The sequence below is a fragment of the Bufo bufo genome, chromosome 6 (assembly GCF_905171765.1).
Source record: "Bufo bufo chromosome 6, aBufBuf1.1, whole genome shotgun sequence".
In the NCBI taxonomy this organism is placed as follows: Eukaryota; Metazoa; Chordata; class Amphibia; order Anura; family Bufonidae; genus Bufo; species Bufo bufo.
Window position 1 is genome coordinate 307347280 of NC_053394.1, and position 27913 is coordinate 307375192.

At 43.6% G+C, this 27913-nt stretch overlaps 1 protein-coding gene across 5 annotated transcripts in view; it reads right to left on the reverse strand.

Moving 5' to 3' along the window:
- Window positions 1-27913, reverse strand: part of SKAP1 (src kinase associated phosphoprotein 1) — a 624187-nt gene that overhangs the window by 175872 nt on the left and 420402 nt on the right. For 3 of the 5 annotated variants that reach the window (XM_040436618.1, XM_040436619.1, XM_040436617.1), the window contains exons 10-11: window positions 22864-22917; window positions 2618-2656 (exon numbers count right to left, since the gene is read on the reverse strand). The exons of 1 other annotated variant lie outside the window; for it this stretch is intronic. In XM_040436618.1, coding sequence (XP_040292552.1) covers window positions 2618-2656; window positions 22864-22917 — 93 coding nt within the window. The remainder of the gene's footprint in view (window positions 1-2617; window positions 2657-22863; window positions 22918-27913) is intronic. One more of the 5 variants, XM_040436620.1, reaches the window with a different exon arrangement.

Sequence of the window (27913 nt, forward strand, 5' to 3'; positions counted from 1 at the left end):
GATAGAGCACTACTACATAAAGCTTCTCAGACCACAATAGAGTTAATAACCTGGACGGATAATGCCCCTATCACATTAAGTGGAAATGAAACCCTCTCATCACCACCATATACCCCATGGCGCAACAATACCTTCCTTCTAGAGCACCCCAAATACAGAGCAAATATCTCAGAGGCACTCCGAGGCCAAACCAATGAAGGCTCTGTACTAAATCCATTCACCCTATGGAATGCCCACAAGGCATTCATCAGAGGAATCTTCATAAAGGTAGGCCACAGAGCTAAAAGAGAAAGGGATGAACGTATCTCTGAGCAATTAAGCCGAATACGCTCAATAGAGTCCCTAAACAAAATAAATCCAATTGCAATCCTTGCAGACCAACTGCAATCACTTAGACTCCAATTAAAAGACTGCCTACTTACTATACAGGCACGAAAAACAACTAAAATCACTTAAAACCACGTAATACTCACAAAATAACAAAGCTGAAAAGATACTGGCCCATAGATTGAAAAAACAAGCAGCCAAGTCAAAGATCCCCTTCCTCACCTCCCCACAATCTGGCTCAAAATTAACTGATCCATATGCGATAGCTAATTCCTTTAAAGAATATTATGAATCCCTGTACAACCTAAGCCCTATGCCAGAACCTCCCTCTGACTTATCAGAGTCTACCAATAACTTTCTAAAATCCCTTAAACTTTCCTGCTTAAGCAACGACCAACTAGCACAACTAAACGCCCCCCTATCTGAAAAGGAAATTCTGGCTCAAACGGCCTCTCCAACGCCGACTATAAAACATTCCAAGATAAACTCTCTCCATATATGCTCCAAATATTCCAACGGTCGATAGACTAAGGGGACATCCCGAAAGAAATGCTTGAAGCAACCATTGTCACTATCCCCAAACCAGAGAGCCCCTCAGATGACCACAAAAAATACCGCCCAATCTCACTCCTGAACACAGACACTAAAATATTCGCTAAAGCTATAGCTAATCGCCTGGCTCCCATGATCCCCCTTCGGACTCATGCAGATCAAGTAGGATTTGTTAAGGGACAAAAAATTCAGGAGAACTCTAGACAAGTCCTAAACGTGATAGATTTTCTCCAGAAGGGAAAAGCTCCTGAGATCTTGGTGACATTAGAATGTGAAGAAATATAGTAAAGTGTCCAAATGGTATTAACAGAGTGGGAAAGGAGCACTGGTTGCTGTGACAAAGATGATCGTCCTCTCCATTCAAGATTAAACTCAACCTATGTGCTGTCAATGGTTCCGCCTAATGTGATTGACTACGATTATTTAACAGAGCTATGACATTTGTTGTGTCATCAACGCCACTTCAGAAAAGCTATTTGTTGCATTCAGTTTTGACATAAAGTATAAAACAGGTGTAAAACACTGCATAGTACCTGTCACTTTTTTAGGATCATCTTGTATTGAAAAGTTTTGTTAGCTACGCTACTCAATATAGTGGAAAAAAACTCCATTGGCACAGTTGGGCCCAAGACAGAGTACAAACACGTCCAGCCTCCACGTATGCAACTGTATGACGTGTGTATACAGTCGGAACACAACCTTAAAGGGGTTTTCTGGGATTTCCATTTTGATGGCCTATCCTCAGGAGAGGTCATCAATATGAGATTGACGGGGGTACATCTCCAGCAATTCAGCTGATCAGCTGTTTATCGATCAGTTGCTTACTGGAGCTCTGGTGAGCGCTGCGGCCTCCTCACAGCTTACCAAGTACAGCAGCATCTATTGGATAGCGGCTGTGCTTGGCATCGAGGCTCAGCCCCATTCACTTGAATAGGACTGAGCTGCGTCTAGGCCAGGGATGGGCAAACTGCGGATCTCCAGCTGTTGTAAAACTACAAATCCCAGTATGCCCAGTCTGCTTACAGCTATTAGCCTACAGCAGGGCATGATAGGATTTGTAGTTTTACAACAGCTGGAGAGCCGCAGTTTGCCCATCCCTGGTCTAGGCCAGGAGACTGATGAACGTGACATCACATGAATTGGGAAGAGGCTTAAAAGGAACCTGTCACCTAGAAAATGTATATTAAACCGCCAGCAGTACCTTAATGCAGTCTGTAGCATGCTTATTTAAGTTGTCTGTGTCTTTTCTGTACAATGCGCCAAAAGCCTGAAAAAATACTTTTATTCAACGGCCACGCTATGTAAACAATAGTCTTGAAGTCAAGGGGGGCAACGGCTTTCTCGCCTGAAGTCAAGTGCGCTCTGCCCCCTAGTGCATTGAAAAAAATTATAATTGGGGGCTTCTTTTTGTTTAGCTATATTAAAGTGGAGAGAAGCACAATTTTAAAGGGATAGCAGGGATGAGCATATTCCTCTAATAAAAATGTACAAAAGGATATTTATATTTAACCACAGAATTCCAGTCACTTATACTGATGTTTTTGAAGAGGTTCCCTGGGACAATTTAAGTAATGATTATTAAACGAACAAGAGCAGCTTAAACTTTTACAATGTATCCCAGGCCTCAATCTGGTCCCCAAGAGCAGATATACAGCACACTTTATGTTTATTGAACCGAGCACAGAAAGCAGTCATTGTTTTGGAGGTATTTACCCATATTTCATTATATAACATGTACCTGTTAATGTGGACTGATCTTTATTCTCTTCTTCCTCATCTTTAAGAAAAAAAAACAAAAAAACAAGAAGAAGTGAAAAGCAGTAAAACTTCCACAACAATGTCCATGAATGCAATTTACCAGAATCATCCATGATAGTACAAAAAGGAAACATGACAGGCTTTGAATTCAGAATGTTAAATGATACCACTTTCAAGAGAATGTATCTCCAGATTTTAAATATCTCCCTCCAGTCGCGTACCTCCAATAGAGGTAAACCCCACAGCTGCTATGGGGCCCTGCAGTGGATGAAAGGCTCACCACCTAATTACATTTGTATATCTACCAGTGCAGAGGAGAAGATAGGATGTGTCGAAGAGCCTTTGATGTCATCATCATGCAGGAAGCCAGAGCACAACAGTGCACAGAAGTTTGAAGGACCTGTGATGATGTCATCATTATATGACCAGTGTCGAGAAATGATGAAAGACCTGTGGGATGTTGATGGGAAAGGGCGGAGCTCCCGAGCTGTGCATGGAGAAGAGGTAAGTGGTGTATTGGGATAACCCACAATAACATCCTAGAAAAGCTGGGAGTTGTAGTTCTGTCCTATCATATCCCTCTCCATGTTATGTCAACTGATGTCCTACAACAACAATCTGGACATGCTGGGGTTGTAGTTCTCTCCTGTTAAAACCTTCACTAGCTGTAGGCTGTCCAGGCATGCTGGGTGTTGTAGTTTTGCAACAGCTGGAGGGCCGCAGGTTGGGCATCCCTGCCTTATAACAACAATTTGGACATCCTGGGAGCTGTAGTTCCCTCCTCTTATACCCTCTCTCTGTAATATCCACTTGTGTCCAATAACAACAGCCTGGACATGCTGGGAGTTGTAGTTTTCTCCTCTTTTACCCCTCCATGTATTGTGCTCTAATTTCCAATAACTACTTAGTCATGATGAGACGCTTGTCACTATGATGATGTTCTGCAGCATCTGAGTTGTGTTTTTGGCTTGGTTCACATCTGCACTGGTGACTTTTTCCTTTCCGCTTTGTCATAGGAGCACAACAACAAGAATCATGAGATCTGATGGATTTCCATCATGGACCCTGGAAGGCTACAACATTTTGTCCAGTATTTTTGACCCGATCTGCGACAGAGGCCCCAAACACATATGTGATCAAATCTCTATGTGTTCTGTAGAATCAGACTATCATGTTCTACAGCAGCTGAGGTTTGTGATATGATGTTCTGCAGCAGCTAAGCTGTGTTTTATGAGGTTCTGCAGCAGCTGAGGTGTGAATTAGGAGGTTCTGCAGCAGTCAGAGACACATCAGTTGTGGCTGGATTAAATCCTTTATTATTCTGTGTCTGCTCCTTGTAAAATGTTTTAAAATTCATTTTATTAGTAAGTAAGGTTGTTTTAAAGTATTTCTACAAAGGAGGTGCCATTTGACTAATCTGCCTGGGGCACCAAAATACCTTGTCCCCACCCTGTTCCTCTGTCAGCATACGTCGTACGGTGACCTGCGCCACCAGTCCAGACTCCAATCCATTGCTGTGAAGATCTGCCCTAGGCCCTGACTGCGCTCTGCCACAGTGACAGCCGGCTACAGCATCACAAACAGTAAGTCAGAATTGGGGGCCATAATGGAAGATGGAGCTGAAACAGCAGCAGGCACAGTTCATGGTGGGAGGGGGTGTATGGCACACTATAAAAAAATCAGCAGCTGGCACAGTCCATGGGGGAAGGATTACACACTATATAAAAGGTAGTGGGTACAGTTTATCGAATAAGGCTAAGCGCACACTTGAAATCAGATTCCAGTATTCTGTTCTACCAGAGCCTAAGTGGGTAGTGGGAGGGAGTAGAGCATGGGGGCCCAATTCAGATTCTTGCTATGGGGCCCAATGAGCTTTAAAACAGAAGATTAGAAGAAACTGCGGCACTCTAAGTCTTCAGGAAGTTTCTGCTTTGTGGTGAAAACAAGCTTTGTGGTGAAAATAAACACGGAAACTTCCTGAAGACTTAGAGTGCTGCAGTTTCTTCTAATCTTTTGATATTGGGGAGTCCAGCAGGTCGGGACTTAACACTGCAGGCACCGCCACCAAATGGTCCTTCTGAGATGTCTCAGTGAGTAGTGCTGTCTTACCCTCGCTTCCTTTGTGCTTCCTATGAGGGGGAATGAGCTTTCACTTTTCTCTTGAGCCTTGCAATTTTGTTGTGCCAATGTGGTAACACCCACAAAAGATATCTGTTGCCATGTTTTTAAAGGAAAATCAAAACCCAATAAATTATCTGTTGTGTCATAGTGTATTACTAGCTGATCATGATAATGACCAACATTACACAAATTTAACCACTTCCCGACCGCCCATAGGATATAAATGTCTTATGGGCGGTTGTTCTAAAACGTCCATTCAGAGATGGCAGCGGCACGCTAATCGTGCAGCTGCCGAGCAGGGGGCCCGCTGTCAGTGACAGCAGGGCAACCCAGAGGGAAGGCAGGGACAGTTCCCAGGTGTCCCTGCCTTTTAGATCGCTGTATACACAGCGCTTAGCGAGAATTGTGTATACAGATCAGGAAGCGCTATGTGCTTCCTGTCCCGGCCCGGTGGTCACGGGAAAATGCAGAAGCTGTCGGGTCTTCCACAGACCTCGATCAGCACTGCACCGAGGCTGTACATCGCTGTATAGCCTCTCTGGGAGGTGTATTTCTCCTGTAAGTCAATAGTAAAAAAAGGGAAGTTAAATGTCCCCCCCGAGGTCTTGTATGACTTTATGGCAGACGCAAAGTTAAAATAAAAAATAAAAAAATAAAAAACCTAAGTATTTTATTAATAAAAAATTAAAAAAGCTTCACGAAAAATGTAATATAGAGCAATTAAAAATCATATGTACCCCAAAATAGTACCAATAAAACTGGCACATTATCCCCTAGTTTCCAAAATGGGTTCAGTTTTGGAGAGTTTCTACTTTAAGGGTGCATCAGGGGGGCTTCAAATGGAACATGGCATCTGAAAACCAGTTCAGCAAAATCTGCCTTCGAATAACCATATGGCACTTCTTTTATTCTGCGCCCTGCCGTGTGCCCTTACATCAGTTTACAACCACATGTGGGGTGTTTATGTAAACCGCAGAATCAGGGTAGTAAACATAATGTTTTGTTTGGCTGTTAACCCTCGATGTGTTAAAGAAAAAAATGGATTAAAATGGAAAATCTGCCAAAAAAGTTAAATTTAAAAATGTCATCTCCATTTTTCACTTAAAGGGTTAACAAAGTTTGTAAAATCAGTTTTAAGTCCCTTGAGGAGTGTATTCCTACAATGGGGTCATTTATGGGGGGGGGGGGGGTTTCCACTGTGTAAGCCCCACAAAGTGACTTCAGACCTGAACTGGTCATTAAAAGGTGGGTTTTAGAAATTTTCTTAAAAATTTTAAGAATTGCTTCTAAAATTCTAAGCCTTCTAACGTCTTAAAAAAATAAAATGACATTTACAAAATGATGCATCAGGTATCACTTTCTGTTTTAAAAGCAGAGAGATTAAAATTTAGAAAACAGTGAATTTTTTAAAATTTTTGTTAACTTTGGGATTTTTTTTTTATAAATAAAGGTAAAACATATTGACTTAAATTTACCATTAACATGAAGCACAATGTGTCACGAGAAAACTGTCTTTGAATGGCTTGGATAAGTAAAAGCGTTCCAAAGTTATTACCACATAAAGTGACACATGTCAGATTTGCTAAATTAGGCCTGGTCAGGAAGGGGGTAAATGGCCCGGTCTGGAAATGGTTAAGAAAATGTGTGAAAAACATGACAATGCAAACAATCCGATTATACACAATCAGGTTAACAAGGTTCACCAACAAGGATGGAACCAAATTTACATATATTAAACCGAGGTTTGTCTAAAGGTACTATAGTCCTGATCAATAGTTTAAGACCACTTGAAAAATGGCAAAAAATCATATTTAGCATGGCTGGATCTTAACAAGGTTCCAAGTAGAGCTTCAACATGCAACAAAAAGAAATGAGAGTGAGACAAAACATTTTTTGAGCATTCAATTAATTGAAAATGCCAAATAGGCCAAATCTGTGCAAAGATGTGGATTCATTGTCATTTTCTGTCAGGTAGTCACACGTTGTGATGGCAAAGGCAAAAAAACTCTCCCTTTTTGAACTTGGTCGGGTTGTTGAACTGCATAAGCAGGGTCTCTCACAGCGTGCCATCGCTGCTGAGGTGGGACGCAGTAAGACAGTCATTTGGAATTTCTTAAATGATCCTGAGGGTTTTGGAACAAAAAAGTCAAGTGGAAGACCCAAAAAAATTTCATAAGCACTGAGCCGGTGGATCCAATTGGCTGTCCGTCAAGACACTGGACGATCCTCAACCCAAATTAAGGCCCTTACTGGTGCTGACTGCAGCCCATAACCATCAGACGGCATCTGAAACTGAAGGGCTTCAAAAACAAAAAACGTCTTCAAAGACCTCGTCTCCTTGAACGCCACAGAACTGCTCGTTTGGACTTTGCAAGAGAGCACCAAACATGGGACATTCAAAGGTGGAAGAAAGTTTTATTCTCTGATGAGAAAAAATTTAACCTTGATGGTCCTGATGGTTTCCAACATTACTGGCATGACAAGCAGATCCCACCTGAGATGTTTTCTACGCGCCACAGTGGAGGGGGTGCCATAATTGTCTGGGGTGCTTTTTCCTTCAGTGGAACAAGGGAGCTTCAGGAAGTGCAGGGGCGTCAAACGGCCGCTGGCTATGTCCAGATGTTGCAGAGAGCATTCCTCATGACTGAGGGCCCTCGTCTGTACGGTAACGACTGGGTTTTTCAACAGGACAACGCTACAGTACACAATGCCCGCAGGACAAGGGACTTCTTCCAGGAGAATAACATCACTCTTTTGGCCCATCACTCTTTTGGTTCCCCTGATCTAAATCCAATTGAGAACCTTTGAGGATGGATGGCAAGGGAAGTTTACAAAAATGGACAACAGTTCCAGACAGTAGATGGCCTTCGTGCGGCCATCTTCACCACTTGGAGAAATGTTCCCACTCACCTCATGGAAACGCTTGCATCAAGCATGCCGAAACAAATTTTTGAAGTGATAAACAATAACGGCAGAGATACTCATTACTGAGTTCATGTTTCGAAGTTAGATTTCAGTTTTGGGGGGTTTAGTTGTTTTTTTTTTAAGGTGTGGTCCTAAACTTTTGATCAGCTGAAAAACAGCCTGTTTCAGTTTATTCGTTGTTTTCATTAAATTGAATGCTCAAAAAATGTTTTGTCTCACTCCCATTTCTTCTTGTTGCATGTTGAAGCTCTACTTGGAACCTTGTTAAGATCCAGCCATGCTAAATATGATTTTTTTGCCATTTTTCAAGTGGTCTTAAACTTTTGATCAGGACTGTATTACACCAGCAGATGTCATACAGATCACGATAAACGATCGAAGATGTAGCGATTTGTTAACTCCGAAAATTTCACATATACATATAGACAATCATTTGTACTTGCGGTCGTTACTCATTTACTTTTAAATAGTTCCTTGTTATTACATATAGAGATAGGGGACAGATGCTTGGTCAAAAGGCATGTATGAGACTGTTAGCGAGTAGACAACTTTATATTATATGAACGGATCTATTAATGAGGAGCGATAATTTTTTAGCATGCTGAAAGAGCATGATGGAGGAGAAATGAGTAATTTGTCACTCATCTTTGAATCGTTCATACTTATTGCATCACACGATTTTCCTTTATTTTCCCTTGCATGCAAGAGAATCTGTACGATACTCAGTCCGTGTAATAGGGACTTAAAAGGGGCTGCCCAGAAGATATGCTCAGTATGTGTTCAGTGGGAGTGCGACTAATAGGATCTCTATGGGACTGCCAGAGGCAGCCAAGGGCTGTATTCAGCTATCTCCGGTAGTATCATAGACTTTGAATAGAGTGGCAGTGTGCATGCTCTACCACTCCTCCATTGAAAACTGAGGCACACAATCCCTATTTTTGTGAGTGGTAGGAGTGCCAAGGGTTGTACACCACTAGATTGTCTTGAAGAAGGGCTCAATACTACAGCCCGAAATGCGTCACAATCTTGTGTCTCTCCATGTGACATTTTTGTTGGATTGGATTTTATTACAAGCCGAATAAAGAAAACTTTTTATATTCTGAAGCTGGAATCAACTTTTCTTTTTCTTCTTGGACTTTTCAAGTGTGGCTAGGTTCAAGCCACTTCCCTTTCCGTGCTTCAGGCAGGTGACCAGAGGTGAGAGCTGCTAAAATCCTTTCCTTGATCACATACACCACTAGACTACATCAGACATTTATGGCCATATCCTGTGTATAGGAGATGTCCAGTTTTCCCATATTGCTGACCTCAGGATAGGTCATCAATATCAGATCAGGGGTGGGGGTCTGACTCTCCGGCACCCTGCCAATCAGCTGTTTGAAGAGACTATGGGTTTCGTCCGAGAGCTGTGTTCTCTTCACTATTTACCTGCTTGCCGTCGACATTGCAGTGGACGTGCAGTGTAACTACAGCTATTCCTACTCAGGGCCATGACGACAGGTAGGCACCCACCTAGGGCGCCACCTCGCTACCCATAAAGGGGCAATCACTGCCTGAAGCCTATGAGGCAGTAGAATGGAACAAGAGGTCTCTATGACATCACTGCAACCTCCTGCACTAGGTCTCTTGTGATCATGTCATTGCACAAGACCCAACACAGGGGCCGCGATGTCATCAGGACCACCTGTGCTGGAACGCGGCAACACAGGCCACAGATCATACTGTGACATCACCCCTGCTTTACTACAGAACACCAGTGACTGTCCACTGTCTCTAACATCATGTCCTCTCTCTGTCTGAAACTGAATCTTTTCAAAACTGAACTTCTGGCGTTTCCTCCATCTACTAACCTACCTAAACTTGATATCTCCATCTCAGTGTGCGACACTACCATCATGCCTAGGCAGCATGCCTGCTGTCTCGGTGTTATGCTTGACATTGATCTTTCATTCACCTCTATATTCAATCTCTTACCCACTCATGCCACCTGCACCTCAAAAGCATCTCTAGAATTCGTCACTTCCTTACTGTGGAAACAACAAAAACTCTCATTGTTGCCTTGATCCATTCCCGTAACTCATTACTAATTGGTCTCAAATCCATGGAGACAACACCTGTAAGAGCTGTATTACACCAACAGATTATCTGACCAATTTCTGTCCAATCAGACCAATGGTTGGTGTGTATAACAAAAGATCTGTGTGTGTAAATAGGCATCTGACCAATGATTGGTCAGAAAATCTGTCAGATAATCTGATGGTGTAATACAGCCATAAGTCACTGGATCTGCCCTTGACTGCTTTTTTTTAAAATGTGTTTTAATCTCTTTATTAGGGTATGGCCACACAGTAGAAATTGTACCTGTCCAGTACACTTTCTCTCCTCTCATGTTCCACTCCTGATTTTGTTTTGCATGCTGAAACTTGACCAATTGGCTGTACACTTAGAAGGTCAGGTCCCAATAAATTGCTTCGGGGATGGCGCAATTTGCCTGCTCCGCCTAGGGCAACGAAATACCTCATCCTGGCCCTGCTCCTTCCCATTCACTTGAACAGGACAACTACAACTGTTCTGTCCCATTCAAGTGAGTGTGATGGAGGAGCTGTAATTACACCTGCCTGCCTTTGCAGTATATACGGTGTGCAGGTAAACAGTGAAGAGAACACTGCGCTGGTACAAGCACCACAGTCTCTTCAAACAGCTGAACGGCAGAGGTGCTGGGAATCAGACCCCCGTACTGTGTTCTTGATGACCTATTTTTTTTTTTTTGTTTGAAACATTTGTTTTTATTGAAATACCATCAAGTATACATAAGGCAACATGTGATTTACAGGTATCATGGTATTTTTTTCAATTATACAGATTACACCAAAATGCAACGGAAATGAAAAGACATAGAAAACTGTCTAATAACCTGAGGGAATCGAGATGTCAGTTCTTACATAAATTGTACTCTTTGCTAACTTATAGCTAATCGTGTTGGGCGCGAATATTCGAATTGCAAATTTTAATAGCGAATATCGCCACTTTGAGAATTCGCAAAGATTTAGAATATAGTGCTATATATTCATATTCTCAAGGAAACAAAGTACACTGCTCCAAAAAATAAAGGGAACACTTAAACAACACAATGTAACTCCAAGTCAATCACACTTCTGTGAAATCAAACTGTCCACTTAGGAAGCAACACTGAGTGACAATCAATTTCTCATGCTGTTGTGCAAATGGGATAGACAACAGGTGGAAATTATAGGCAATTAGTAAGACACCCCCAATAAAGGAGTGGTTCTGCAGGTGGTAACCACAGACCACTTCTCAGTTCCTATGCTTCCTGGCTGATGTTTTGGTCACTTTTGAATGCTGGCGGTGCTTTCACTCTAGTGGTAGCATGAGACGGAGTCTACAACCCACACAAGTGGCTCAGGTAGTGCATCTTATCCAGGATGGCACATCAATGCGAGCTGTGGCAAGAAGGTTTGCTGTGTCTGTCAGCGTAGTGTCCAGAGCATGGAGGCGCTACCAGGAGACAGGCCAGTACATCAGGAGACGTGGAGGAGGCCGTAGGAGGGCAACAACCCAGCAGCGGGACCGCTACCTCCGCCTTTGTGCAAGGAGGAACAGGAGGAGCACTGCCAGAGCCCTGCAAAATGACCTCCAGCAGGCCACAAATGTGCATGTGTCTGCTCAAACGGTCAGAAACAGACTCCATGAGGGTGATATGAGGGCCTGACGTCCACAGGTGGGGGTTGTGCTTACAGCCCAACACCGTGCAGGACGTTTGGAATTTGCCAGAGAACACCAAGATTGGCAAATTCGCCACTGGCGCCCTGTGCTCTTCACAGATGAAAGCAGGTTCACACTGAGCACATGTGACAGACGTGACAGAGTCTGGAGACGCCGTGGAGAACGTTCTGCTGCCTGCAACATCCTCCAGCATGACCGGTTTGGCATTGGGTCAGTAATGGTGTGGGGTGGCATTTCTTTGGAGGGCCGCACAGCCCTCCATGTGCTCGCCAGAGGTAGCCTGACTGCCATTAGGTACCGAGATGAGATCCTCAGACCCCTTGTGAGACCATATGCTGGTGCGGTTGGCCCTGGGTTCCTCCTAATGCAAGACAATGCTAGACCTCATGTGGCTGGAGTGTGTCAGCAGTTCCTGCAAGACGAAGGTATTGATGCTTTGGACTGGCCCGCCCGTTCCCCAGACCTGAATCCAATTGAGCACATCTGGGACATCATGTCTCGCTCTATCCACCAACGTCACGTTGCACCACAGACTGTCCAGGAGTTGGCAGATGCTTTAGTCCAGGTCTGGGAGGAGATCCCTCAGGAGACCGTCCGCCACCTCATCAGGAGCATGCACAGGCGTTGTAGGGAGGTCATACAGGCACGTGGAGGCCACACACACTACTGAACCTCATTTTGACTTGTTTTAAGGACATTACATCAAAGTTGGATCAGCCTGTAGTGTGTTTTTCCACTTAAATTTTGAGTGTGACTCCAAATCCAGACCTCCATGGGTTGAAAAATTTGATTTCCATTTTTTTATTTTTGTGTGATTTTGTTGTCAGCACATTCAACTATGTAAAGAACAAAGTATTTCAGAAGAATATTTAATTAATTCAGATCTAGGATGTGTTATTTTTGTGTTCCCTTTATTTTTTTGAGCAGTGTATATTGGGTTGTGACGGCTCACCTCGTTGTTATATATGGGGCGGGTGCTCCAACCGGTATAGACACACCCCGTCTATAAAGTAGAAAATAGATATAATATGTATATTGGTTGTGCACACCTGATATGAAAGTATATATATGTATATACATACACACACAGAGGCTTCCTTGTGTATAGTATTCAATGTTAATTATACATATAAAACAATCTATTCAAATACTGTGTATGATCGCTGATATTCAAGATATTTTTCAATGGAGGTCTTGATATATGGTGATCGTAGTGGAATATGGGCTTTGGTGTGATACAGTCCCTGGGATAGTAATCTCTAATAAAACAAATATTGTGCCAGCAAACTAATAATAAATTATTTATAAATAGATATAAGTGAGTAAATAAGTGAATTGATCTGTTGCAGTAACGCCACAATATAATAAGTGCAAGGATATGTGAACCTGCAAAGAAAGATAGTTAAAAGGCCATCCACAGTGGGACCTCCTGGGTTTGGTGTGTAGGAAAAAATATAAAAATTATTACAAGTGCAAAAATCTAACCACAACCTGCTATGGATTCACATAGAAAACCTGCTATGGATTCACTCTTCTGCTGCAGATATCATGGCTATATCAAGAATAAGTATAGTCTGGCAGAACACATTGCGGTTTTAGTGCGGCTATTCATATACAATTAGTTCATAATAGACAATATTCTGATCTAGACATATAGCGGATTTAATGCGATTATATGATAGCTATAGACATAAATAAAAAAGGATATTAATAATGAAATAGTAAAATAAAAATATTAAAATAAAAATATAAATATATCCTGTCATACAATGTTTTATAATATATGTTGCAATCGATAATCTTTCTTGTAAACAGTAATATTAATAGATAGTATTTTATAAAGGACATACTTGATAAAAATATAAATATGATAGCAATGTAAGAAATCGAATGTAGGTGCAAATGGACAAAAAACGCATTGCGATTTTGATACGGCTTTTTCAATAGACAATTCATTTGCAATATACAGTCTTATGGTTTGAATATATAGCTAATTTAAAAGGTATTATGATCGCTATAGACATAAATAAAAATATTGTTAATAATAAAATAGGAACAGATACAAAATATCATACTATATAGTATTATGTGTACTATATGTTGGAGTCACCCATAATTCTTACAATAGTAATGTTAATGGAGGGTAATTAGTGGGAGACTAAAAACATCTATAACGTCGAAGACATATTGATGGAAGTATGGATGTGGACGCTAGATGCGGAGGGGAGATAGCAGTGCTGGAAAAACAGACTGACTGCTATTTCACATCAGCAAGGAAGCCAAAAATATCCAGGTTGGCATTAAGTCCATTGGGGAGGAGGGTGCCTAGTTCGTAAATTCTTTTCGATTCAAGCCTAGACATTCTGAAGATGTGATAACCTCCTCTCCAATGTATAGGGACCTTTTCAAGCACAGTAAATATTGAACCTGCCGGATCCTGATTATGATGTGTTTTGTAATGTTTAGACAAAGAGTGGTTGTCGTACCCTTTTTAAATATTATTTATATGTTCGGCGATGCGTTTTTTGAGGGGCCTTTTTGTCCTCCCCACATATTGTAGCTTACACGGACATTGAAACATGTATATTACGCTACTAGTGTCACATGTTCTAAAGTCTCTTATTTTGTGTACATGACTATTTGCAGAAGATGTAATGGAGTGAGTGGTCTTTGGAAACTTCATCAGACACCATACATCTGCCGCACCGATGAAAACCTGAAAGGCCCATCCAACCTGTTAAAGTAGGTGTTTTTGCATTTATGGTACTTTTCATTTTGACTGTAGGAGCTACCAGTAAATTTAAATTAGGGGCCTTGGTAAATGTGATATTTGGTGTATCAGGTGTTGATGGACCTAACACTTTATTACTTTGAATAAAATGCCAGTGTTTTTGGATAATCGATTTTATTTTCTTGTGTTGAGGATTGAATGGTAGAATTAATCTAATGGTATTGTCTATAATGTTAGTTTGGGGTTCATCAGTTTAGATTTTTTCTTCAAAAAAAGATTGACGATCCAACGGACGGATTCTTTCTACTGATTTATCCAGTAGTGATAAGGGATATTTTTTCTTCTGAAATTGATCTTTCATTCTCTGTGCTTCTATCTCAAAAGTCTCGGTATGGGTGCAATTTCTCTAAACACGTCTGAATTGTCCCTGAGGGATATTCAACAGCCATTGAGGTAAGTGGCAGCTATCAAAAAATATGTAGTTGTTCTTGGAGACCTCTTTCTGATGAGTTTTGCAGAAAAGGTTGTTATTGTTAACTAAAACTTCTATATCCAAAAACACTACAGAAGTTTGACTAGTATTTGCTGAAAAATATAAGTTATATTGGTGTCACGGAACCATGAACCAGACGTACAACAAGAGATAAGTGAAAATAAGAAGGCTTTATTGAAAATAAAGCTGTAAAGCAAAAGTCCAAACGGATGGCGAAACCGAAGCAGAGTCTTTGCGAAGCCAGAGGTCAGGAACCAGAAGGGTAGTCAGACGAAGCCAGGATCAGGAACCAGCAGGGTAGTCAGATGAAGCCAGGATCAGGAACCAGCAGGGTAGTCGGACGAAACCAGGATCAGGAACCAGCAGGGTAGTCGGACGAAACCAGGATCAGGAACCAGAAGCAGCAGCAGTCTAGAAGCATGTGAACACAGGAGGACCAAGCAAGGAACTGAAGCCACAGACCTCCTATATATATGAGCTAGGCATCCAGCTCCTCCCAGTGGGAAGGAGGAGCCGCAGGGTGGGAGGCTACAAGGAACCCAGAAACCAAGATGGCCGCCAGCACATGTCAAACGAAGGAGAACAGCAAGAAGGTAAGACCATGACAGTACCTCCCCCTCAAGGGCCCCTCCTCCGCGGAGTAAAGAACGGTTTCTGAGGGAAGCGTGCGTGGAAGGCTCGGAGCAAGGCAGGAGCATGGACATCTGCGGAGGGAACCCAGGAACGCTCCTCTGGACCATAACCACGCCAATGGACCAAAAACTGCACCCGACCGCGGACCAGGCGTGAGTCCAGGATATTGCTCACCTCATACTCCTCACGATTACCCACTTGGACCGGACGAGGCAGAGGAACCGAGGAAGTGAAACGATTACAGACCAGTGGCTTCAACAGGGAGACATGAAACACGTTGGAGATCCGCATGCCAGGAGGAAGCGCAAGGGCATAGGCTACCGGGTTTACCCTGCGAAGCACTCGGAAGGGACCAACAAAGCGAGGCGCCAGCTTGGGAGTGGGCACTCGAAGGTTAAGGTTGCGGGTGGACAACCATACACGGTCTCCGACCTGGTAGGAAGGAGCAGGCGCTCGTCTGCGATCAGCCTGGAGTCTCTGGCGCTGCGCAGAGACCTCAAGGGACTTCTGGATCAGTACCCAAGAAGCACGTAGGACGGAAAGGTGATCCTCCACAGCCGGAATATCCTGGGGAGAGAATACCTCCGGTAACACGGCAGGTTGGAACCCATAATTGGCCATGAAGGGAGACGTCCCAGAGGAAGAGTTCACCGCCGTGTTCCTGGCAAACTCAGCCCAAGGCAGGAGGTCAACCCAATTGTCTTGGTGATCGGAGACATAGCAACGAAGGAATTGCTCCAAGGCCTGATTGGATCGTTCTGCGGCCCCATTGGACTGAGGGTGGTAGGCCGAGGAGAAGGGGAGATGAATCCCCAACTGGGAACAAAAGGCGCGCCAGAACCTGGACACAAACTGACTCCCCCGATCCGACACAATCTCCTTGGGCAAACCGTGCAACCGGAAGACCTCCCTGGCAAAAATCGTGGCCAACTCTTGTGCAGAGGGTAACTTCTTGAGAGGAACACAGTGGCACATTTTGGAAAACCGATCCACAATCATGAGAATGACCGTATGGCCTCGGGATGCAGGAAGGTCCACAATGAAATCCATCCCCAGGTGTGACCATGGGCGCTCCCCGGTGGCTATGGGTTGCAGAAGGCCCAACGGAAGGTGCCGAGGGGACTTACTCTGGGCACAAACGGAGCATGCCGCTACATATGCGGCGATGTCGGAACGTAGGGAAGGCCACCAGAACAGACGTGAAACAGCCCAGGACAGCTGATTCTTTCCAGGATGCCCCGCGGTCTTGGAGTTATGGTAGGTTCGCAACAACCGAGTGCGCAACTCCTCAGGCACAAAACATCTGCCGTTGGGTCTCCCAGAGGGAGCACCAGATTGAGCCGCCAAAATCTGCTCACCCAGGGGAGAGGTCAGGCTGGTGCGAATGGCGGCCAAGATCTGATTCGGAGGTATGACCGAAGTCGGAATCGACTCCTCCCTGGACAGCTCGGAGTACTGCCTTGATAAGGCATCCGCCCTGATGTTCTTGGAACCGGGTAGGTAGGAGACCACGTAATTAAAACGTGACAAGAACAGAGCCCATCTGGCCTGACGTGGTGTCAATCTCTTGGCCTCAGAAAGGTAGGTCAGATTCTTGTGGTCCGTCAGGATGAGGACCGGAACCACCGAACCCTCGAGCAAGTTCCTCCATTCTTTAAGGGCTTGCACGATGGCCAATAACTCCCTGTCACCAATCTGATAGTTGCACTCCGCGGAAGACAGTTTCCGGGAGTAAAACCCACAAGGAAGCAGAGGACCCTCTGGTGTTCTACGCTGAGACAGAAGGGCGCCTACTCCCGTCTCAGACGCGTCCACCTCGAGGACAAAGGGCAACCCAGGGTTGGGATGCGACAGAATCGGAGCCGACACAAAGGCGGACTTTAGAGCCTCAAAAGCTCGGATGGCCTCGAGCGGCCAGACCTGGGAATTACTGCCCTTCCTGGTCAGATCCGTGAGAGGCTTGGCTAGCATGGAAAAGTCCCTGATGAACTTCCGATAATAATTGGCGAAGCCCAAAAAGCGCTGCAGGGAACGAAGACCACTGGGCTGGGGCCACTGTAAGACAGCCGAAACCTTCTCAGGATCCATGGAGAACCCCTCAGCGGAAATGATGTAACCTAAGAAGGTTACCTGGGATCGGTGAAATTCGCATTTCTCAAGCTTACCGAACAGCTTGTTCTCTCGTAACCGTTGCAACACTCGTCTGACATCCAGAATGTGGGCCTCCATGGATTCAGAATATACCAAGATGTCATCCAAATAGACCACCACACACTGCTGCAACAGGTCACGGAAAACATTGTTGATGAATTTCTGAAAGACTGCGGGCGCATTGCACAACCCAAAGGGCATAACCAAGGATTCATAATGACCGGTCCTGGTGTTAAACGCGGTCTTCCACTCATCGCCCGCCTTGATCCTTACCAGGTTATATGCCGCCCTCAGGTCGAGTTTGGTAAAGACCGTGGCCCCTTTAAGGCGATCGAACAGCTCGGAAATCAAGGGTATCGGGTAAGCGTTCTTGATCGTGATGCGATTGAGACCCCTGTAATCGATGCAAGGCCTCAACTCACCGCCCTTCTTTTTCACAAAGAAAAATCCAGCCCCTGCCGGGGACGAGAATTTGCGAATGTGTCCGCGTGAAAGCGCCTCCCTCACGTACTCCTCCATGGCCTCATTCTCCGCTACCGACAGTGGATAGACTTTGCCACAAGGAGGAACGGCACCAGATTGTAACTCTATGGCACAATCGTATGGGCGGTGCGGAGGTAGGGCAACCGCGCGCACCTTATCGAATACATCCCGGTACTCCTCGTATTCAGGAGGCAACAGAGAGTCCGAGGAAGTACACAGCAACTTGACAGACCCATGGATGCAACTAGCCCCACACTGCGGTGACCACGAGAGGATCTCGGCCGATCTCCAATCGAAAGTCGGATTATGCTTCCGGAGCCAGGGGTACCCCAAGACCACCGAGTAGTGTGGAGACGAAATAACCTGGAGGCAGACCGACTCTCTGTGAACGGCACCAATGGCTATCCCCACTGGAAGGGTCTCATGAGTCACGTGTGGCGGCAGAAGGGGTCTGCCGTCTATCGCCTCAAGAGCCAGTGGGGAACCTCGAGCCTGCAGAAGAATGGAATTGGCGGCAGCGAACACATTATCAATGAACAAACCACCAGCACCAGAGTCCACCAACGCCTGGGTCGTCACCGAGCCCCCGACCCAGGAGAGGACAACAGTGATCAGTGGTTTGTCAACACGGGAAACCGGGGACGAGGAGACTCCACCCAAGATCTGCCCCCGACAGGATCTCAGGTGCGAGCGTTTCCCGGACGGTTCGGACATGCCAAGCGAAAATGCCCACCGAGACCACAGTACATGCATCGGCCCTCGCGTCTCCGGAGTACCCTCTCCCCCTCGGACAGGCGAGCAAACCCCAGCTGCATGGGTTCACCCCCAGACAAGTCATCCCCAGGAGGCGTGGGAGGAGAGGGAGGCACGGGTGGGACAGCAAACGTGGGCGCCAATCTGTTAGAAAACCTCCGCAGGCTCTCCTTAAAGGAAGGTCTCTCCCTGAGTCTGGTGTCAATCAAAATCAGGAAAGAAATAAGAGACTCGAGCTCCACTGGTAGGTCCTTAGCTGCAACCTCATCCTTCAAGGCATCCGAGAGACCATGAGAGAAAGCAGCGACCAGAGCCTCATTATTCCAGCCCACCTCTGCTGCCAGGGTACGAAACTCAATGGCGTATTCAGCTACGGATCGTGAACCCTGTCTGATGGACAAAAGGAGCTTCGCAGCAGAGGCAGCACGAGCCGGCACATCGAATACCTTCCGAAGAGAAGCAACAAAACCGGAAAACTCGGCAACCACCGGATTGTTGTTCTCCCATAAAGGGCTGGCCCAGGCCAAGGCCTTGTCCGAGAGCAGCGAGATCAAGAAGCCCACCTTTGATCTCTCAGTAGGAAAGGCATGTGGCAGCAACTCGAAATAAATGCCCACCTGGTTAAGGAAACCTCGGCACTGAGTTGGCTCTCCCCCAAAGCGCTGTGGAAGAGGGGCAGAACCGGTCATACCCCGAAACACCGCAGGTGCAACAACAGGTGTCGGGGTAGACTCTGGCGCAACAACCGGAGCGGCAGTAGGAGCGGGCCCAGGAGCGACAACCGACCCATCGGCAACGGGAGCGAAATGAGCCGTGCGTTCAAGCAGGGTTTGCAACGCCACAGCGAACCGACCCAACAGGTGATCCTGCTGATCAAGTCTGGCAACCAGCGTGGGTAGCGAGGATGGCCCTGTACCGTCAGAATTCATGGCTTGGTCCTAATGTCACGGAACCATGAACCAGACGTACAACAAGAGATAAGTGAAAATAAGAAGGCTTTATTGAAAATAAAGCTGTAAAGCAAAAGTCCAAACGGATGGCGAAACCGAAGCAGAGTCTTTGCGAAGCCAGAGGTCAGGAACCAGAAGGGTAGTCAGACGAAGCCAGGATCAGGAACCAGCAGGGTAGTCAGATGAAGCCAGGATCAGGAACCAGCAGGGTAGTCGGACGAAACCAGGATCAGGAACCAGCAGGGTAGTCGGACGAAACCAGGATCAGGAACCAGAAGCAGCAGCAGTCTAGAAGCATGTGAACACAGGAGGACCAAGCAAGGAACTGAAGCCACAGACCTCCTATATATATGAGCTAGGCATCCAGCTCCTCCCAGTGGGAAGGAGGAGCCGCAGGGTGGGAGGCTACAAGGAACCCAGAAACCTAGATGGCCGCCAGCACATGTCAAACGAAGGAGAACAGCAAGAAGGTAAGACCATGACAATTGGTTATTATTAATTTCTTTCAAGAAAGTATTGAGGCTAATTGTGTCATTTTTCCAGATAAAAATCACATCATCAATATACCTACGCCAGAGCACCAGGTCCGACCCCAGTCTTGGTTGGATGGTCTCGTCCTCCCATTGGGACATAAATAAATTAGCGTAACTGGGGGCGAACCTGGTGCCCATAGCGGTCCCACGTATCTGTAGAAAGAAGTCAGACTCATAGTAGAAATAATTATGATTGAGTATGAATGATGCACATCCCATTAAATACTCAATTTGTTCACTAGGTATCTGACCTTCTTTTTGTAACTGTTTCCCCATTGATTGGATCCCAGATTGATGTTCTATGGTGGTATATAATGATTGTACGTCTAACGTTCCGATAATCCAGTGGGGGTCATAACTAATATTTTCTAGAATCTGGATCACCTGGGTGGTGTCTTTGATGTGTGATGAGGTTTTCTTAACTGTGGGTTGAATAATCTTATCAATGTATTTAGACAAGTTGGATGTGATGGACCCTATTCCAGAGACGATGGGTCGCCCTGGCGGGTTCGTGGCGTCTTTATGTAATTTGGGTAAACAGTAAAAAACTGGGATACGTTGTTGTGTATTTTGAATGTATTTACCCTCTTGTTCCGATAGGATGTTTAATTGTATACCCTTTTCACACAGTTGAATTAGTTTCTTATAATACTCTTGAGTAGGGTCAGATGTTAATTTCTTATATGTATCTGTATCCGAGAGCTGCCTTAGACACTCACAAATTATATTTTTTATATTCCAAAATTACTGTTGCTCCCCCTTTATCCGCCGGTCTTATAACTACATTGTTATCTCGTTGTAATTGTTTAATAGCCGCTATCTAATTTTTTGATAGATTACATAATTGGTGTTTATCTTTAATTTTCTTGATATCATTCTCTACGGATTGACGGAAGGTTGACATTTCTGTACTTATTTCATGTCTAGGATACTTTTTCGTTTTAGTTCTGAGGTCTGTATGTCTAAAGTGATATTTTATGGGTGCGGAATCTATTGGGATGATGGGATTTTTTATGTAATATTTTTTAAGACACAAATTTCTCGATGCCGATATATACTTTAAACTTATTCAATTTGTTAGTTGGCGCAAATTTAAGGCCTTTATTTAACAGATTTTTTTTTGCATGGGTCAGGGCTTTAGAGCTCAAGTTTACAGTAGAATTTATTGATTCATCTATTGGTGCTAGTTTTTTCAATATTTTCTGTCGTCTCCCTCTCCGTAATTTATTTTTTCTCTGTGTTGATAGGGTGAATGATTTCTCCTTGGTGTTTGATAGTATTGAGACTGTGTCCTTGAGTTCCTTGTTTCTCGAGTGTTTTGGTATTGCTCCTTGTTGTGGTAGGGATCTGAATTGTAATGGCGTCGTCTCAGATTGTACGGAGGGTTGTGCCTTGGTGGTGTTTGTCGGATTCGTGTTTATGATGTTGGCGACTGTCTCGGTATTTGTCGTGTCATTGTTTTGTGGTGAGGGGGAGTGTAATCTAAAATATGATGTTCAGATAATGCTTCATACCGATTGTTGGTGGGTATTGTGACTTTTTCCCGTGTTGACTGAGTCATATTCTCCATTTCTATTTCTAATAGTGAATTATGATAATTCTTCTCTTTCTTTATCTACTATAGGGCGTACAGTACTGTTTGTATTTCCTTTCTGATTTTGTTTTAATATATTGTAAATTTTTTAGTTTTTTCTGAAGATAATATCTTGTTCAATTTTATCTAGACTATGACATAGTCTCTCTTGCCATTTGTTGTACTCTTCATTTTTGAGATGTTTATCGACTTTTTCTTTTATCTGTTCAATTTCGGCTGCCAATGTTTCTAAAATTTTAGATCTCCTCTTAATAATCAATTCCATCAGGCCGAAGGATTGGGTCCTGCGGAATGTTTCCCATTCCTTGTCAAATTCAATATCAGTAAGATCTTGAGCAGGGGATTTAATCAATTGTAGGCCTTTCGGTATTTTACCTTGTTGTATATACAGATTAAAGGGTTTCTGTCACCCCATTAAACAGTTTTTTTTTTTTTTTCTTTAATAATAATCCCTATAGTGCGATCTCATGATACATAATCAAATTAATAATTTTGGTTCAGTAGATTTTGCTAAAAAACGATTTTTAAAATATGCTAATTACCTTGCTACCAGCAAGTAGGGCGGCTACTTGCTGGTAGCAGCCGCATCCTCCGATGGTAATGACGCCCCCTCGGCATGCTGATTGACAGGGCCAAGGAAGGGAATCCTTCTCTGCTGGCGCTGTTAGAATTTGAAATCTCGCGCCTGCGCCGTACCTGGCTTCAATCGGCGCAGGCACACTGAGAGGCGGCCGCTCTGCTCGACCGCTCCATCCTCAATGCGCCTGCGTCGATGACGTCATCGCATACACCCGGAAGAGAAGACGCCGGGTGTAAAAAGGTTTAATGGGGTGACAGAAACCCTTTAAGTGATCTTATTTCCCACCGCTGTTTTAATTGTTTATGCATGAGAAATTCTAATTGTATATATTTAATTGTATATATACATATATATACTTTCATATGAGGTGTGCACAACCAATCTACCGTATATTTTATATCTATATTCGTATTCGAATATTCTAGATTTTTTTTCATCAGTAACCTCCCTTCTTGCTTGTGGGCCAATGAGAAGGCTGCAATATCTTTGTCTGAGCTTAGCAACATCCCTAGCAACCAATAGGAAAGTTGCCTACCCCTTACTATATAAGAACCTCCCCAGCAGCCATTTTCTGTAGTTTTATGGAGTTCTGAGAGAGACAGCAGTGTAATTGCTGTGCTCTGTGCTTCACTGTGTCGTTACATTAGATAGATAGTTAGCTTATATATATAATACAGATAGTTAGTGGGAGATAGTCAGTGTAGGTTAGATCGTGATATAGTGTAGCTGATAGTGTGATAGGTTCTGCTGTCCATACATACATGCTACAGACATAGTGCTGTGATGTCATAAGTTCACAACAATACTTAGTGCACCAATCAGTAATATGTAGTCAGACCTGCTAAAATGTGAAGTTTAACGTATTGCGCGAAAATATGCGCATCATTAATTGACAATTTGCGCAATCGCGTATATATTGGAGCACTCTATCTCCATATAAAGCTATTGTGATGTTCTTCCGTGCCAACCATTTTCTCCAGTCTCAGGAAACTTCTAGCAGCTTGAAAAATTTAGCAACAGTGACCCACGACTGTATTGCACACGCAATATGTGCATATTATTTACGCAATCAAGAAAATAATCGCGAATTAAAGATTCGCCCAAATATTCACGAAATATCGCGAATTCGAATATTGCCCCTGCCGCTCATCAATAATAGCGAATATGGCATTTCTCAGACAATACTGCGCGCCTGATTAAGAGATAGCGCAATCAAAGGGGTTTATGAAAAATAGAAGTGATCCAAACTTCCCATCTAGATTGACGTGACGCGTTGAAAGCCGAGGCGGACATCCTTTTGTACCAGCATTGTTCATTAATGGACTGTAGAATGTTTGAGACTTGTATGGGAGTTCTTGTTTTCCAATTGGCTGCAATTTTTTGTCGCATAGCTATGCATGCATGAGAAACTATAGTAGAATGTAAAAAAGAGAACTGTTCTATACCAAGGAATAGAAGAGCAAAAGGTCTGGGACAATTTGAAATTGGCATATATCGGATAATATAGAAAAAATCTGGTGCCAAACTTTCTTTAATAATCCACATTCCCACCACACATGCATATATGAACCGCTTCCACTGTCACATCTCCTACACACATCTGATGCGTTGGGGAAAATACAGTTAGGTCCATATATACTTGGACCGAGACAACATTTTTCCAATTTTTGTTCTGTACATTACCACAATGGATTTTGAACAAAACAATTCAGATGCAGTTGAAGTTCAGACTTTCAGCTTTAATTCAGTGGGTTGAACAAAATGACTGCATAAAAATGTGAGGAACTAAAGCATTTTTTTTAAAGCTCAATCCCTTCATTTCAGGGGCTCAAAAGTGATTGGACAAATTAAATAGTAAATAAAATGTTAATTTCTAATACTTGGTTGAAAACCCTTTGTTGGCAATGACTGCCTAAAGTCTTGAACTCGTGGACATCACCAGACGCTGTGTTTCCTCCTTTTTAATGCTCTGCCAGGCCTTTACTGCAGCGGTTTTCAGTTGCTGTTTGTTTGTGGGCCTTTCTGTCTGAAGGTTAGTCTTTAACAAGTGAAATGCTCTATTGGGTTCAGATCAGGTGACTGACTTGGCCATTCAAGAATATTCCACTTCTTTGCTTTAATAAACTCCTGTGTTGCTTTGGCTTTATGTTTTGGGTCATTGTCCATCTGTATTATGAAACGCCGACCAATCAGTTTGGCTTCATTTGAGTACACAGTATGTCTCTGAAAACCCCAGAATTCATCCGGCTGCTTCTGTCCTGTGTCACATCATCAATAAACACTAGGGATTCAGTGACACTGGCAGCCATGCATGCCCAAGCCATCACACTGCCTCCGCCGTGTTTTACAGATGATGTGGTATGATCTGGATCATGAGCTGTACCATGCCTTCACCATACTTTTTTCTTTCAATAATTCTGTTAGAGGTTGTTCTTGGTTTCATCTATTCAAAGAATGTTTTTCTAGAAGCGTGCTGATTTTTTAAGATGTTTTTCAGCAAAGTCCAATCTAGCCTTCTTATTCTTGAGGCTTATGAGTGGCTTGCATTGTGCAGTGAACCCTCTGTATTTACTTTCATGCAGTCTTCTTTTTATGGTAGATTTGGATATTGATACACCTATATCCTGGAGAGCGCTGTTCACTTGGTTGGCTGTAGGGGTTTCTCTTCACCATGGTAATGTCACAGTCCCTTCTGTGACAGATGTCAGGAGATCAAAGGGACTGGCGGAGCGCGGAGGAATCTCAACAGCCTCTTTGATTACTCTTTATTCAGTGTTTGTTTGTGACCTCATCCCCTGTTTCAGGTGTACCTTAGTACTCATTACTCTACCCTATTTAGTGTTTCCCCACCCTTCTGACTGTGCGGTAGATAGCTTCATTTGAGTTTGGCTGAGCTGGTGTGAGGTCTTCTCTGGTGTTCCTGCTCGTCCATCACTACAGAAGTTAAGTGTCGCGTTTGTTTGTGTTTTGTTTTCCCTTCCTTGCTTGTTATTACTAGGCCTCAGGGGAGACGCCTGTTCCTTCATCTGGGAAGGAACGGGTTGCCTCAACCCTGACAATATTCTTAGGTCTCTTTAGGGTCTCCAGGTTCCAGGGTATGGGCATTTCTACCTTCAAGGGGTGCCCATACGGTTAGGAGTCAGGGCCAGGAGTAGGGTTACTAGGAGGTGACCTTTTCCTGTCCCTAGCGTTGAGGCCTAGTGGCTTTCCCTTTCCCTCCTGGTTGTCAGTTTGGTGTTTCCTTCTATACCTCATCCGTGACAGGTAATTATTCTGCGTTCATCCACCACTGTTGTCTTCCGTGGGCGTCTAGGTCTTTTTGCATTGTTGAGGTCACCAGTGCTTTCTTTCTTAGGATGTACCAAACTGTAGATTTTGCCACTTCTAATAGTGTAGCAATTTCTCAGATAGGTTTTATTTGTTTTCACAGATGAAGGATGGCTTGTTTCACATGCATGGTGAGCTCCTTTGACCGCATGTTTACTTCTCAGCAAAATCTTCAAAATGCAAGCACCACACCTCAAATCAACTCCAGGCCTTTTATGTGCTTAATTGAGAATGAAATAATGAAGGAATTGCTCACACCTTGCCATGAAACAGCCTTTGAGCCAATTGTCCAATTACTTTTAATCCCATCAAAAACAGGGTGCCAGATGTAAAGGAACTGAAACTCCTAAACCCTTCATCCAATTTTAATGTGTATACCCTCAAATGAAAGCTGAAAGTCTGGACTTTATGTCCATGTCCATTATATAACTATAACAGGTAATAAAAACTAAATTTGTGTCAGTGTCCAAATATATATAGACCTAACTGTACGTGACAATCGGCACGATGTGAGGTACCATCTATAGAATACTTTTCGATGAGTTTCCAAGTGGGATATACACTTTGAACATTTGCAAACAGGGGTAAGAGCAGATTGCCGTTGATCATCAGTAAAGCTTTAATTTAAATCATGGTGCCAGTGGTCTTTAAATTTTCCCCAATTTGCCCCCTTCCTCCATTAGCAAATTTCTGTAGCAAAAAGATATGCTGTGGGAATTGAGGATAGCTCATCAATATGGGAAAACTGGATAACTTGGATAGCCACAAATGATAACAGGGATGTCAGTTTTCATAATCCTCTTGCAAGCAGAGTTCTAACCCCCTGTTCAGCTGAGCTCCCAAGTATGGCACTATGTGTTCATAAATCAAAGTGATTATCTAATACTGCAGAAAATGTCTGTACTTCATAAATAAGGGATAAAAATAAGATGATCTCTCGCCGCAGCGTGCCAAGGGTCAAGCACTTATATTATACCATAAACTTTTACTTCTGCAACAAGAAATTGAAAAATTCACTCAACCCAAAACAATTCATGTAGTATAAACAAGCGTCTCAAACCATGTATTCTGTCATGGCTTGTCCTTATTTTTTTGGGTACAGCGGACTAAGGACATGAGTTGAAAAGTGCATATTACAGAAGTCATGTTTAAAAAAAGTCAAGCTGTACCTTTTTCTGTAAAAAAATAAAAATACACCCTGCAGTACTACATATACAAATATTTCTGAAACTAGTTAGCAATTATAAAAAATAACATCCCTTTAGCCACTTATACATGACAAATACTGTTGGTTTTACACAGACGCTCTGAGATTTGATTACCATGTCTAGAATACAAGCATTTCATAAACCTGTGGGATGGGTATAAGCTCAAAGAGCAATGCATTGCAGGTCTCCTTCCTGGACAGGAGCCCACCTCAAGTCTAATGCTTACATACTGCTGTCTCTTGCTAACCAGCGGCAATCAATGAGAATTAGGTCAGCTTTTTACAAGATACAAATTGGGCCCCATGCAGGAGGGTCAGTGCATCGGCGGCTCTGCCCCCATTAGAGAGGAATCGCTCTCCTGAATAAATCAGACGTGATTGTGGAGCATTGCGCCCGCCAGACACAAACTCATTCACATTGATTTGAAGATAAATTATTGAAAGTGCCTTCGCTCACTTTCTGCATTTATACAAACAACAAAGTGGATGTATTAGCAATAAAGACAAAAGGTAGGGACTGCTTGTCCTCTTCCCGTCCAGCACCGTGTCGCTTCATCTGCTTCGTCTCCGTTCAAACTAATAAATGCTTTTCAATGATCTGTCTAGGAATACAAACTGCAACATGCACTTTACACAGTTAAAGAAAGCAGTGATTGAGAATCTGCCTGTAGAAACTCTATAGATATACATACATAAAAAGAACAGGACACAAATAAAGCATGTACGTGTACACAAATGATGGGTGCAAATATCTGGCCACAGTGTTATTTGAAAAACCATGATCCCCACAGAATGGAAAGAGTTGATGCCCTTGATAGTAAAGGGCACCATCTGATCAGGGCACTTTCAGAGGCATAACTCTTTGTGCAGAGGATCTAATAAAGAATTCAACGTCGGCTGTTCTAAATGAACGTCTGCTTGTTTTCCTGGTCTGATGTAAATGGCACTGTAGGTCCCAGTGCTCTCTCTTCTACACAAACATCCGCTCTTGTACCAGTCTGTCTGGAACATGATCTCTCTGCTGAAGAGAAAGATTTCTTAATTTTTCCTT